Raw genomic sequence first — 15,559 nt, forward strand, 5'->3', positions numbered from 1 at the left:
AAGTAGGTCTCTCCCTCTTTGGTGAGTTATCCCTCTTGGAAGAGGATGAATCTCCTTGTTGTGGAGAGGATAATGCTTTGTCCTTAGGCTTTGATTGCCATTTCTTCTTGTTTGAGTTGTCCTTTCCTTGATTTCCTTTGTTCCGTTGATTTGCCACTAATGCCTGAGACTTAGAAGCCTTAAGAATGCCCATGCTTATCAACTTAGTTTGTTCCATCATCAACATTTCAGTGAAAGCATCAAATGTAGGCATTGTGTAGCTTGAACCCATTGTCATTCTATGGGTTTGGAAACTAGAAACAAATGCTGCATATTCTTGTGGAAGCTTGCCCATCAAGTTGAAGATCAATTGAGTATCTTTTTTATCAATGCCACAATCCTTGAGTTGTGCCCTCAACTCATTTGCCTTAGCGACACTTAATATCCCTTGGCTAATCTGACCCTGTTTTGCTTATATGAACACCAAGGAATATTGTCAAACATTTGGCATACAATGTTTGAAGCCGCTGTAGTGAATTCTTTCTTTGTCTTCTTTGGGTTTGTAAGCTGCAAATGAAGTTATGGAAAGCTTCTAACAATGCAAAATTGTTATAGAAATGATATACTAGCTGTTTTAGACCTTTCCACACATGTAATGACTGAAATTAACTAGTACAGCTAGTTGACATTAAGACAAACACTTGTCAGGCATCCCAAAGTACACCTACAGCCATTAGGCATTTAAGCAAACAATTGGCATGAAAGCTAAATGGCTGATCAATGTTGAATGTTACCATGAATGTGGAATATGCAAATTATATCTCCATTAAACATATGCAACCTCCAAATATTTCATGATATAATCATAATAGAAAATGAGGCAATGAAGTAATGATTTTCTAATACAATGACCATAGATAGAAAACCTGGTATTTCAATGGCTGCCTTGATATATTGGTTTGATTCTCCTCATATGCAAATCCCTTGTCAAATATATATAGCTGTTCAACCTTTCTAAATCCCCTTCTATAGAACTCCAACTACTGTAGCGCACTGTTCACGGCACTGTTCATGGCACTGTAGCGCACTATTCACGGCACTGTTCATGCGCACTGTTCACGGCACTGTAGCGCACTGTTCACGGCACTGTAGCGCACTGTTCACGGCACTGTTCACGGGGGTACTGTAGACGCGGGTACTGTAGCAGCTCACAAAATAAATAATGACAATGCATTGGCAATGTTTCCTCCAATATGGTCTTTCAACTTCCAGATGAAATTCATTAACCAGCTCAACATTCCATGGATTCTTCTTCAATTTGTGCATAAATAGTGACCCTGAATGAAGTCACTCCCAATGGCAAATATCAGTGATTATTTCAGCACCTCAGATGCCCTAAACTTCGAAGAATTTACGCTCTCCAAAGTGCAAAGGTTGAAACCTTGGTTTCTTCCTCTCTCAAACTTCTCCCATTTCAAAAATTACAATTCATCAATTGGATGTCGAGAATGAACTCTTGCCTTTCCTTTTATTCTTTCCTTAAGAGAGCTCAAACACCTTCCTGGCCAATGTGGGATAAAAGATTTATTCCCACATTAAATTATTCACTTAACGCACTTTATTATATTAAAGTGACTTTATTATTATAAAGTTACTTTAGAACTTTATAATAATATTAAAATATTAAATAAATCACTTAAGTCACTTAAACTTTAATATCTCTTGATGTACTTGTCTGATTGCTAAACCGTCTGAGCCAGGAGTCGACTCTCCCTGTTCTCCATGTGATTGGATGCCTGTCTAAAAATAGAAACCCTGAATAGTGACTTACTATAAATAGTAAGTATGTGGAACTGAGTCTAGAAATAGCTGCAAAGGCCCAATCAAGGTTGACACTGCCAATAAGCTCTACTCAGGTGTCTTTCTATTAATAGGAACCCTGACTCTCCCAAAATAGTAACTTACTATAAATAGTAAGTGTGCCAATCTGAGTCAAAAAACCTATGCAAAGGCCAAAACCTGAATCCAGCTGAAGAGTAATGTCTCTAATCACCAAGTAACTGCCACACAAGGCCCTCTATCAACAATTGTTAGCCTACGAGGGTCAAATGATAGGCTAATTCTTACAAACTCTGATGCTCGCAAAATGGGGACATTACACGACATAATCTTGTATAGTATCAAAGTTCTTGGGATCTAACATGGTGAGATCACTATCAATCTGATATCCCCAATCTCATCAACTTGACCATACAAGTCTTGAAACTTTTGCCAAGCATCCTTGATTAGAGTACACTTCTCAATATGAAAAATGAGATCCCTTAGGATCAACGGGAGCAACAATAGTTCCATCAATATAATGAGTTAGTCCTTTTTCCATAAGTTTACTCCATGCATCAATTTTCCAAGTAGCATAATTATGAGGAGTTAATAGAGGAAACTTAGAAGAACCCATAGCAGCAAAAAGGAAGGAACACAAGAGCACAAAAGCACAAGAGACAGCCCCCAAAGTCACTCAATCAAAGTACCCCCCCAAAAATGATGATTTTGGCACTTTATATGTAGTGCGTGTACAATAGGCCACTTGCAAAAAATGGCAAGGTGAACTTCTGATTTTATTTTACAACTGCCCCAATAGGCTGAGAACTACAAAGCAAAAGATCAAAAAGATAGATCTATGCAATACAAATACCAAATTGGCCAAATAAGACCATATGATGAAAGTACAATTTCTACCCAAAATTCTTAAAATTGATAGCAGATTATGAAAGTAGATGAAAAATTATGCACTTTAAAAAAAACGACACCTGAAAAGGAGTCCATATGAGCCCAAATGAAGCCTCCAAAGTTGTAAAAATCGGGATTTCATGATTTTCGAAAAACTTGTTTCCGAAAATCCGAAAAATCTTGCACCATTGTACAGATCACAAAATTTTACCCCAAAACAAAAAAAATTGCTTGAAAAAAGGAGTCCGGATGAGTGAGATATCACTATATGAAAATTGTCTGCAAAATTATAATTTCTAGAAAATTTCTGCCGCGGCTTCAAACTTCAAATGCCTCTAGATTTGGCCTCCAAAGTCCGATTGGGATGAAACAAAAGTTTAAACTGATTTTCTTGGACCTCCTCAATCCAATGGTGACCTTAGATTTGACCCATTAAGCTTCAATAATAACCTGCAATAGAAAGCTCCAAAATGCAAACCCCAAATAGCATCAAATTTCTCTCAATTGGCAAACCAATGACACTCTAATCGCTCTAATACCATGTGAGATTTTGCCAAGATCAAGAGGCAATGGAAAACACAAATAAGAGAGAACAAAATAGATGATAGGAATAAACTGTATTCTATCAAGATGAAAATACTGATCAACTGGATCATCAAGCGTTCAGTTACATACAATGAATATGAGCCTGCTTATATAGGCAAGGCTATATGGATATGTGAGCACACAAACATGACATGTGGCTCAATAAGAAACAAGGGTAGGTAGGGAATAGGTGTGGGTAGGTAGGAGAAACAATATAATATTCCACATGAGGTGGATCACCCACCGAAGGTGAAGTGTAACAACAAGATCTTCTCCTACACACATTATCCCAATATGGCACAAACACCCAAGTGTCTCATACTTAAACTACTATGTAATGCATGTACCTAAGTAAACTTAAGTAAAGTGTAATAATATCCAAGATGAATAATTATATACACCAACAGTATCTTCCAATGCAATGTATAAGCTCCAAAATAATAAAAAGACATCACAATCAATACATATCAGCATACACTTTCAGTAAATTGGCAAGTTACCTTGATGGCAAAAACTATTCAAAAAACAAAAATTTAGGGGTGCATGTTACATTTATTTTCTTCGGATCCATTTTAAGCCTGTCATGTGAAATAACAAGGCCTTTGTACGCCAATTCTTTTTTCATAAAGCTGCTCTTTTTCAGATTCGTCAGCAATTTCTCTTCTTTTAAATTTTTAATATATGTAAAGCTAGTCTCAAATGCTCCTTTTCTATCTTGCTATATTATAAAGACAAACAATCACAAACTTACCAAGATGCGGTTTAAGCACCTCATTCATCAATCTCATGAAGGTACTGGGTGCATTTGTTAATCTGAATGGCATGACCAGCCACTCATACACCTATCTTTATAGTTAGAAATATAATAAGTGCATTGTTAGTGAGGTTGAGGATGGGCAAAGTCTGTATTACCTATCTTTTGTTTTGAAAGCTGTTTTCCATTCATCATTCTCTTTGATCCAAATCTAATGACGCTTTTCAGATCAATTTTTGTGGAATATCTTGCTCCATTAAGAAAATCCATCAAATTGTCCATCTGAGATAGAGGAAATTGATACTTTATTGTGATCTTATTTATGGCCCAATAATTTATAGACGTACAACATCTCCATCTTTCTCTGTTGCTAGCACTACTAGTACAACACAAGGACTCAAGATATCTTTGATCAAACTTTTGTTCAAGAGTTATCGAGCTTGTCTTCTTTACGTCCTCATTCTCAACAGGTGTCATTCTATATGCTGTCTTATCCGATAAGTTTTCTAATAGGTGGTAACTCTTTTGGCATCTCATGTGACTAATATCAAAATGTTCTTCAAGCAATTTTGCACTTCTAAAGGAATTCCTTCTTCTCTGCTTGCTGTTTTTACTTCTGCAGGTTTAGAAATATATGCAAAACATGATGTTATTTCTTCTTTTATATCACTTGAAAATTGTTTGAGTAATTAAGCATACCTTTGAACTGCTGTCCACTTCTTCTCTTCCATCCTTCATTGGATTCAATATGTACTCTTTCCTGTCTTTGATGATGGCATGAGTGTTCTTTTTCACATCATGAATAGCTCTTCTCTCTCAATGCCAAGGTCTTCCAAGCAAAATGTGACAAGCATAATATACATAATGTTGTACAATATTTCATCTTTATTTGCTCCTATATGAAATTCAACTTAATATTGCTCCTTTCCTAGAAGTTGAAGTTCCTTTTGTAGCCAAGATACTTTGCACTGTCTTGGATGCGAGATTCTTTTTGGTATTAGTTTCTTCACGATTTCACTGGATACTTTGTACTGTCTTGGATGCGAGAATCTTTTTGGTTTTACAAAAACTATTTACCATATTGCTTTCAGGTTTCCAGCCATCAGCATTCCTCGTGAGGATGCGATTTTGTAGACACTTTGCATTTAAATATATCTAGAATCAGCTTGTTTCTTTTGTGTTATCATTTATCGACTCATTGGATGCATCTTCTCATTAAATTTTGCAAAAAACTGCATTTTTTATTAAATTTAAGCGTGTTTTTAAGTTGCCGAGTTTTTTTCCCAGGGCTTGGCGAGTCAAGCCGAGTCGCAAGTAGTCCAACTATGGGAAGAATGATTAGGAGGAGGTTGATAGATGGCAGATTTGACTTGGAGATGATGTGCAAAGCTTGACTTGGAGGACACCTAGACAAAAAAAACAACTTTTTGATTTTTGTTTTTTTTTGGAATTTTGAGTTTTATGATTTTTTTAATTTTTTTGATTTAAGATGAAAACACACAATGAAATGATTCAAAATACAAAATCCTATGGCTCAATTTGGGTTTGTGTCCCCTTTTGGTTGCAAGTGGGGAAGGTGATTTAAACATTCAAAAACATAAGACACACCAACAAGCCTACTCGAGAGGGATTATCAATCCTTGTATACACAAGGAAGCACAAGAAAAGATGGCTAAAAGAGCTTTCAACTAGTAGGCTTCATGGGCTCAACTAGGGGGTGTCCTCTATATACAGAAGGTACGTGAGGCCCAAATCCCTAGATGAAAGAGAATAATGCCAACAGCCGAGAGGAGAGGGTAACCCAATCTCCACCTTCACTTCCCAAAGGTATAAAGTTCTTTGGGGCTTAGCCAAGATTGACAAGATTCTACTTCCAAGAGGGGTGTCTTTAGATTCTCCCCTCGCTTTTTATACTCTTCTGGAACATGGGAGTTGAGGTCATCCCTTGGGGTGATGAAATCCCCAAGCAGGCCCCCTAAAAAAAGAAAACAAGGCGACTTATTTCTGGTGCACTCAAGTTCGTCACTAGGACGTGAGGAGAGTATACGTAAGTGGCTCTCGGGATTCAAAAAACACTTGTTTATTTTAGATCCAAATCCAAATGTGGTGAGTTCATTTTAAGCTCATTTTGCAAATGTGAGTAAAACACACCAAACAAATTGTCTAAAGTAAAAACTATTTGCAAAAATAGATTTCTTTTGATTTTCTAATAAATTTGAAAAAAAAGTTTGCTCAAAAATGATTTTATATGACGAAGTTATGAGCATTTGAAGTTTCAAAGTAAATAAAGGCTGGCTTTGGACGTGTGCACCTGATTTTTGGAGCATAATCTGGAAAATTTGTTTTCACCAAAGCGTAGAGCTCCGAATCAGCTTTCCAATGCTTTTTGAAGATCGAAAATCCAACCTGTGAGCGAAAAGTTACACCTGATTTAGTAAAATTGCCCCTTTATGGATTTAGAAAAAGAATGGGAGGCTAGGCTCAAGCCCCTAGTCATCTAAATTTCAGCTCCAAATGACCATGTGCTGACTAGAGAGTGCTGGACAGATTTTTAACAGGCTGTAATCTGCACCAAAATTTTATAACGATATGCATTAAATGCATGCATTGAAAAGACTTAAGAAAATTTCAAGCAAATGCCATTTGGAAGGCATAACGCCCGATGCTGCAACTTTTGTCAGTGCCCCCTTTGCCTGTGGTGAAACGGATGCTTTGAAACAGGGAATGTACATCCATCAAAGCATATCAGATAGTAGAATTTTGTGAGATGTTGTATTTGGAGCTACTCTGGTCGATAGGCATGCTACGCATGGAAGGTACAGAGAAGACACGGTTTTGAGTGTTTTTGTTTGATAGAATGCCTGAAAGAGACGTAAAGCCAAATTTAGCATACAATTTGCAAAATTTGTGGAGTAAATGTAATGTGCAGGTGTAATGTGCTTCAAAACAACGTGCAACACTTTGTAGGCGTATAAGACGTAAAGCCAAATTTAACATACAATTTGCAAAATATGTGGAGCAAATGTATCGCTGGTGTAATGCGCTTCAAAACAACGTGCAACACTTTGTAGGCGTATAATGATATGGTTTTAAAAAAGAATTCAAACCAATGCGAGTGACAAGTGTAAAAGCTATCAACATGATGGACTGTATGATTGCAGGATATGCAGGGAATGGAGTTTATATAGAAAGCTTTTAAAAAAAAACGTTCCAGCAAATGGAGGTGATAAGCGCTACATGATAGGCACTAAGTCTAATGCTTTAGAAACTTTCAAGCAAAAAGCAATAAGCTAATGTAATGTGCAGGGTATAAGGCTGAATGCCATGGTTTTGAATGAGCATTCAATGCAGAGAGTTCCCCACTATGACAAACAAGATTGAAGGCCACGAATAAATGCAACCACCAAAAGAACTCGAGCTGGACCCGTGCCTGATGGTTCTGGTAATCGGATTAGCTAAAATGTTGCTCCTTTAGTCAATACCGAGTGTAGTGACAAATCTTTGTTTGCTTTAACTCGAGCTCATTGCACCAAGGGGGTTGATAAGATTGTTAAACATTGATCAAATTCGAATGCCGAGCTATAATGGAGAAATGCACCTCAAACAAGAATGGTGCAAGAAAAGTAGCACAGAGTCAATATGTAACAAAGTCTTTCACCAATATACAACAATCATGACTAGGTAAGTACATGGCTTGATTTTCATGCATTTGCAAAGTAGAGGGGTTGGCTCAGAACGAAGTCATCACTTCATGACTTGAGAAAACTTGCGAACAGTGAGTGTGTGATACGACTTCACAACTTTGCTTGCCTCTTCCCCAAACACAATGGGCATAGCATAGAAGGCACGTTTCTTTAGATGTTTGGTTGATAAAATGCCTCATAAAGAGACTATCTTGTGGAAAGAAAATGTTGCATGATATACAACAAACAAAGATGCCTAAAAAAAGGCGTTTGGAAGTTTTTAAAGCAAATGCGCATGGCAGGTGTGAATCTAAATTCCACGATTGTTGTTGGACAGCGATGCCATCTCGTGGAAAGCAATGTATGCAGGATAGCCCCAAAATACAGTCAACGAAAAGTCTTTAGAATCTTTCACGCAAATGCAATGTGTAGGGGAAAGAGGCTTTTCAGTAAATGCAATCGATGGTTGTAAAGCCAAAGTTGACGACTTATATTTCCAATCTCCCTGCTTGTGTGTCGAAGTGTAAGCTTTGGAACAGATTGTAAAGTAAAACTTACAAATGCATTGCTAAACCTTTGCTAACAAATGACTCAAAGATGTTTGAAATGCAATGAGAGCAGCGAAAAGGTTGTGAGAACTTTCAAGTAAATGTGAATGGTAGGTGTATTTCAACACTCTCTGCCAGTGTCCACCTTTGCCTTTGCCAATGTCGTCTCTACCTGTGTGTGATTGGAGTGTTGGAACTGGGTATGGACAACGATCAAGGCAAATGTAAGGTTGGCACAAACATGGCAAAAGTCGACAGTCACAGATTGCTATTGGAAGTATAAATAAATGTTGTGAACAGTGCAACAAAAAGCATTAAAGAAATGGGATCTCAGTGTGTGCCATGATTGCTAATGTCTTCCCTCGCAAATTTTACGCAATGCGTTTGTAAAACCAAAGTCTACGCAATCTAGGAAAGCATTTAAAAAGGCGAGCATGATGATTATGTTCTTTTGAGTAAGGGAGACAACACAAAAATCCTTTAGAATTAAAGGAAATACAACAACTAGACGAGAGCCATACAAAGAGGGCAAAATCAGCCTAGTAAACCTGACAAAACGAATGCGTATAGACATCTTAAAGCATTCAATCATCCATTATATTTTGAATCCATAATATTACCATTGCGAAATGATACCGGGTGTGCCAAAATGTTGTAATGCATCAAATGATTAGTAAAGATTAGTCAAATCCATGTAAAACTAAATCATATGAAAGCATTAAAAAGGAAGAATATAAAACTTGAAAGCATAAGAGACATGAACAAATAAACAAACTCCATCATGATGCTCCCATTGCCGCGAGTCTTCCTTGTCCTCCTCTTCACAATCCCGACGCTTCGAGATTGACAAATGAAGGTTTGGAGAGATTGATGGAGTTGAATGTGGATTGCTCTCACAATCGCATGACAAATTAAGTAGCGATGAGTGGATGTGGATATGCAACCAAAAGGGCAGCATAAGGCTATGATGCAAAGTGAATATGCAGCCAAAAGGGCAGCATAGAGTTATGATGAAAGATGGATCCTTTGAGATAAAGGAAGGCTTCAATTTATAGAGTTTGGAGCTTGGACATGGACGGTTAGGATTAAAAGGATGAGGAAGGGCTTAGATTAAAAGGGAATGTGGTCCCAGGTTTGAAGGCTTTGTGTCACAAGGAGAAGAGGGGTGCAATGGTAAGTGTGCTCACACATGGGGAAACTCCTGAAAGGGACATGTCTATGACATGTGTAAGGGATAAGGTGGCTGTGAGGTGACTTGTGAGTCACACGTTGAAAAGGTAGAGGCTTGTGAAAATGACATGTGTAAGAGGTAGGTTGACCTTGTGAGTCACATTTGGAGTCACATGTGGGTTTGGGTAGATGTGTAGTATTTAAAAATTGAATAAATACTAACAAGGATTAGTCTCTGGGTTAATGAGGGGATTAGAAGATAGGTTTGTAGGAATCACTAAATTAGCCTAATTAATTATGAATTAATTTAGCTAATTAGGATTAGGGATAAAGTTGGAATATTCCCTAAGGCATAATTTGATTTATTGAAATAAATCAATCTTTTGGGAGAAAAGGAAAGGGTATATTAATTGAATATAATTTAATTAATTTAAAGGTAATAATAGGTTAATATGATTAATTAAATTAATCATGCGGTAAGGGGATAATATTAATTTAATCAATTTTTATGTGTCTACATGTATGACTGAATCCAGTTGTACTGAACCCTGGGAAAAAAACTGTAGCACTTGTGAACCTGTACCCAAACTAGCAATTTAGAAAAAATACTGAAATATTCATAAAGACAGGTAAAACACTGTTTCTGTTATTTCAAGCCAAATAATTTAATAATAGAAAAAAGGTTGTTTGTCCATCTAATGCTTATTTATTAGAACTAGAGTGGGGGTTTTTGGACAGCATACCTTAATGTGTTCGAGGGCCAGTGCCCCTTGTGAGGTCTAAGACAGCACCCCTGGCACATTCCTTGTTGTGAAACATGGTAGGGTTGATGGGCAGAGCTCCTGCCACCAAGCTTAAATTAAGGCTTTAAAGGCCATGTGGAACTTTATAGCATGTGCCAGTTTTCGTAATTTTATTGCTTTGAATGAACCCTCAATCAATCGATGCAGTGCTGTTAAGAGTCGAAGGCACAAGAGTGTAAATAAGAAAATGAGGAAAAATGATGGCTTTTTCACTTTTCAACCCACGGCTGTACATTTGCCACTAGACAAGTTTCTGGTTTTGGATTATCTGAGTACTTGTGAGATTCCATGCAAGAACTCAACTTCAAGTTTACAGGCAAGAAAGTTGCTGGGCTGCCCTGGCTTGTAACTGGGCAAGTTACTTACTGATTTTTGAAAGTTGAAACTATGATGGCACTAGTATAATTATCATAACTTGTAACATCCAATCCAATTTAAATACTCAGTATGCACTAATTCAATACACAATGACTGAATATACATTTGCATAACATATGTTGACTTAAAGAACAATGTGTCTCCGAAAAGGTGATATAAGCCTAATTATTACCTGACTGAACAGAAATGGTTCAATGGAGAGAAAGATCAAGTCAAAATAGAATCTGATCCAACACTTGTTTGGCCCAACAATTGTGGCAACACATCAACTTTTCTCATAAAGCTGCAGCTACTTTGTTTTTGCTAGTATATTAACAAAAGCATAGGCACCTTTTGTTTATAATGACACCAATGTAAGTATTGTAACTTCTAACATATAAGTCAGTGTTGTTCTAAGCTGCATGCATCTTTGTCATTTTTGTGCAGTATTCACTCTGTTCCACTTTATTGCAGGTTAATGTTCAATCCTTTTGCTTATTGGATGAGCTACTGTTCTAACATTCACTGCTATAGTTTTTGTGTAATATTATGTGTATATTTGATTTGTTAATTTTTCAAGTTGAATTGGAAAGTAAACAGCGTCTCTCCTTTAGTTTCAGAAATACACTAGGTTGCTGCTCTGCAGATGTCAAGATTTCAATTTTCGATTTGTCTTGTGAATCTGGCATATCTATACTGTACCCATTAAAGGTCATGTAATGTTTAGTGACCTGAGGATGGATATCATGTAAAGTTTGCATGTTCTGCCGTGGAAGGATAGTTCAACTAAAACTAGATATTGATTTCAAAGAGTGTTGCATTTACAGAATAATGGCATCATTGAAGACAGAGAATGTTGTTTCCAGTGAGGCACATCCATCGGCCGAGGCAAGCAATACGGCTTCAAAACCTCGGAGGAACAGTTTTTTTTCACGTTTGTGGAATGGAATTTTTAGAGGCGGAAAGGAAGACTTTGAGAAGAAGCTAGAATACATTTCAAAGGAAGAGGCTTCTGTTCATGCTAAATCAAAACGCCGCGCTCAAAATTGGCGAAAGATTGCTCGCATGCTTATAATTTATTCGGCCATCTTAGAGGTGTGTATGCATTTCAGAAGATATATTTAGTTTTTTAATCGATCAACAGTGTGTTTATTGTTCATTTTTGAAAATCACTTAGAAATGTCACTATTTTTCATTAATATTTTACAAAATTTCACAAGCATGTTGTGGACTGGATGTAGTATCTTGTTTTTTTTAGTTTGAAATATAACAAACCTAGTTCACAATTTTAATAGTCTGCACAATTAACATAAATATGAAATCGACCCAGAAATTGCAGGTAATAGTTTATTTATCAATCAGATATAATGTTTAGAATAAAGATCAGAAAGACCAAATTAATGACCTGTAGGTTACTATTTTGTAGTGATCTATTTATTGGTGAAAGCAACTTTTTCTAACCTTGGACTGCTTCAAAATATGTTTGAATTTTGCCCTAAAATGTTTTGACCAGCTGCTGGTTAAAAGGACATTTTAATTCAAATTTGCACAATAGTGATTTCCATGTGGAAACATTTTAAAATATTGTGGGCTTTTGTCCTCCAATTCCAGACCTAGATGGGTTTTTGCCCTTTGGTTAACTGAACTGTAATTCCATGCTCCATAAGGAGTAGAAATCAAACAATAAAATATCTTTTTAATATGCTCTATCTTCCTTGCTTGGTCTCTCTAAAATACCTTTTTCCTCCAATGGTCACAACTCTTTACACGCCCCTTGAAATTATTAATATTAATTTTTAATTATAACTATAATATTATTAAGTCCTTGCTGAAATCACATTCTCTTTTTATAGAGGATCTGACAAGTATGTTGCTAAGCGCTTCATGTATTTGTTACTTAAAATCATTTTCTTCAAAGTGCTGGGCCCTACACCTGTGATTAATCTTAATTCTTAATTCTCTTTTTTTGTCTTTTCTTAATGCTGGAAGTCACACTGTCCTGCAGAGTTCATCTGCTGCGTTAGGTTTAAAGTATATTTTATACACCTGATCATGTTCACCGGTTGTGGATATAGTTTAAGTTTGAAGAGGGGACATTACACTGGAATGTCAAATAGCAAACTACAAATTGTCATGAATCAGATCATTCATTGACAATCTACAGTTCAATATATCATAGGGTGCATTGATTTGTAAGTCAATTGTAGCCTCTTTTAATGCTTTAAAAAATATGAAGTAAAGATTTAATTTATCAATAGTTGTAACTTGTAAATGATAAACTGAAGGTTTGCATTTTGCATCTAGGATCACATTTCCATATTTTAGTTAGTTAAAAAGGCTCGACCTATCCTTTGCCAGAGGTTTCTCTTTGCATTAAAGTTTCTCTTTATAACTAGCTATAATTTTTGTGATGATTTATTGGTATTCAACTGTGTAATTTCAGGTCAATCTTCATTGATCCATTTTTCATGTGTAGTGGTTCATAAGAACCTGGTCTCATGATCATGAATGGTCCATTTAGCACTCATTGCATAGAGGTGATGCTCATAGGGTGAATCACTGGAACTTAGAAAGTTCAAATGTATGCGGTTTTGACTTTGATCTTTTGAAAGTTAGAATTTCAAGATCACTACTAAAATATTTAACAGTAGATAATTAAATACAAAATCAAGTTATCTTAAAATTCAAACTCTGAAAAGTGTTAAGGCAAATGAAAGGAGAAGAATCCTTGTGGTTTATAAAAACTTCTCATGAATCTATGAAAAGATTACAAAACATTAAAATATTGAGAGAAAAAAGGTTAAAAAAGGGCTGGATGCTCTTAGAGAATATTACAGAATAAATAAAAAAACCATCTAAGAGTGCACGAATAAGAGGAAGAGAAAAACTGAAAGATAGAGGGAATAAGAGCTAGTTACTAGCATGTGATGACAAATCTTTTTGGGGGTTAGCGAAGAAACCATCATATTCACCCAAGTGGAATGTTGACAGTTACATGATTATAGCTCTTATCTATTTCTAAAACAAGGAATGCCATATAGGAGTTACCCGGAATTCATTCAATTGACACAAGGAAAAAGTAGATGTAGAGTACACAAATTTTTAGTGGAATATATCCACACACATGATATATGACAAATAAAAAGGACATTTATGACCCAAATAAAGGGTAATTTCTAACAAGTACTCTTGATTGGTCGTCATTTTGTGGTATTGAGGTTTAGTTTGTAGCTTAAGCTAACGTCAACCAATGGTGGTGGATTGGGTACAGAAATGGCTCTTCAAACTTGTTATATTTCTTGACTTTAAATTGCATTCAATTACAATTGAAAAGCAACAGGGTAACAAGAACCTTTGGGTCTGAAAGTAATTAAATACTAAAGTACAAACCCAAATCAGATGGTTCAAGTATCAGTAAAATGGTTATGATATAAAGAACTATTGAGGAAACAAGGAACTAGACCAAAGTTGAAACCAGTAAGTCACTAGTTTATAGCAATTATTGTTGCAGGAGGACCAACAGCATCGTCATCCACAACCATTCAACCGCCAATGTATGGTCTGATAATGTCAGCAAGGGGATTTTCCAAGGGTAATGGGGGAAGGCTTGACAATCATAAGAGAAAGCAGGTTACTCCCACTTGAATGTGTCTGAATACATCCAAATTTGATGAATACCTAGAGGAGAAAGAAGGTTGGTAGTTGTGCATCTGTCTCCATACCTATTCTCTGGCAGATAATTTATGATTTTTCAATTCCACATTTGCATTTATGCTTATGTAAAATCAGTGCGAAGGTTAATCCACATCCTTTCCAACTGCCTGCATACAACTTTTCATCTCACAGTTGATCAAAGAAGACTTTGAAGGGCTATAAGCATGGGAGGAAGATGGTGAAATCCCCAAAGCAGCTTTAGTACACAGATCTTTTAATGGCCATTTAATCGTAATGCCTCTCAGATGCAGTGAGAGACTTCTAGAGAATGGTGTAAAAATCCTAAAAGGGATAAGGGCACTATCGGAGATAAAATTTCATTTCATGTCAAATCAAACAAGTCTATTCAAAGATTAAAGGACAAAACAACTTGTTCAAAGTTGCTGTTCATCAGAAACTCCAAGCTGACAGACTGGCTGAGTTGGCTAAAGGGAAACAACCTATTGTAATAAAAAATGATGACAGTTATCTGCCAAATTTTCTTGAAACCACAACAGAATTAGGTACTTACTTGCAACCAAATTCATTTCAATAGTTCCAGTTTGCTCCATTTCAGCCCAACTAGGTATTTTCAAACCAAACTATCGGGGTCATCATGTAGGATACTGTCTTTATATCCCAAGTATCCTCATGTTAGATTACAATCCTTGAGTAGGTTTCAATCTTGTTTCAAGGGTCAATAATATATTGTCCATTTCTGACCAGAGGTATTGGTGAATGATTTTTCCTACCAAGTCTAATAATACATTATTGCTTACTCCTGATTTTTGCTTCTTGTCTCTTATTGGGCTCCATATTTAAATCAGCTTTTTTCTGATTTGGAATGTGAAATTATATTTAGTTTGAGTTTGTAAAATCAGCAAACTTGCATCAACGAGGGCAAGCACAAGAGAATTACATGAGGTTGGACAATTTTTTGCATCCAATGTCTGACAATTTTAATAATCAAAGTGAAAATGATGAATTTGAATCTTCTGATACAACTTTTTACATCAATCAAGAGAAGGCCAAAGCGATTTTACACTGTTGATTCATTGAATGATGTTTAGAGAGACGGGCTTTGCAATTCTAGGAAGGAGCACTGGATGTATGAATACCAGAAAAAGGTAAGAAAGATATCACACTCTCTCAGAATTTTAATCTGATGATAGATTTTTAAGATATTTGCAAACCTTTGAAAGCCAAATATGATACTTCAGTGAAAAATAGAGTATGGATGTTAATGTAACACCCATGAAG

The 15,559-nt window shown here is 36.2% G+C and overlaps 1 protein-coding gene across 2 annotated transcripts in view; it reads left to right on the forward strand.

The window, feature by feature from the left end:
• The window catches only part of LOC131040587 (uncharacterized protein At2g24330), a 128,908-nt gene that overhangs the window by 41,213 nt on the left and 72,136 nt on the right, over positions 1–15,559 (forward strand). For both annotated transcript variants that reach the window (XR_009104882.2, XM_057973536.2), the window contains exon 2: positions 11,434–11,701. Coding sequence is in view for 1 of the 2 variants with exons in the window: in XM_057973536.2 (XP_057829519.2) it covers positions 11,438–11,701 (264 nt within the window). In the remaining variant the exon portion in view is untranslated. The remainder of the gene's footprint in view (positions 1–11,433; positions 11,702–15,559) is intronic.

Source organism: Cryptomeria japonica, chromosome 4 (assembly GCF_030272615.1).
Source record: "Cryptomeria japonica chromosome 4, Sugi_1.0, whole genome shotgun sequence".
In the NCBI taxonomy this organism is placed as follows: Eukaryota; Viridiplantae; Streptophyta; class Pinopsida; order Cupressales; family Cupressaceae; genus Cryptomeria; species Cryptomeria japonica.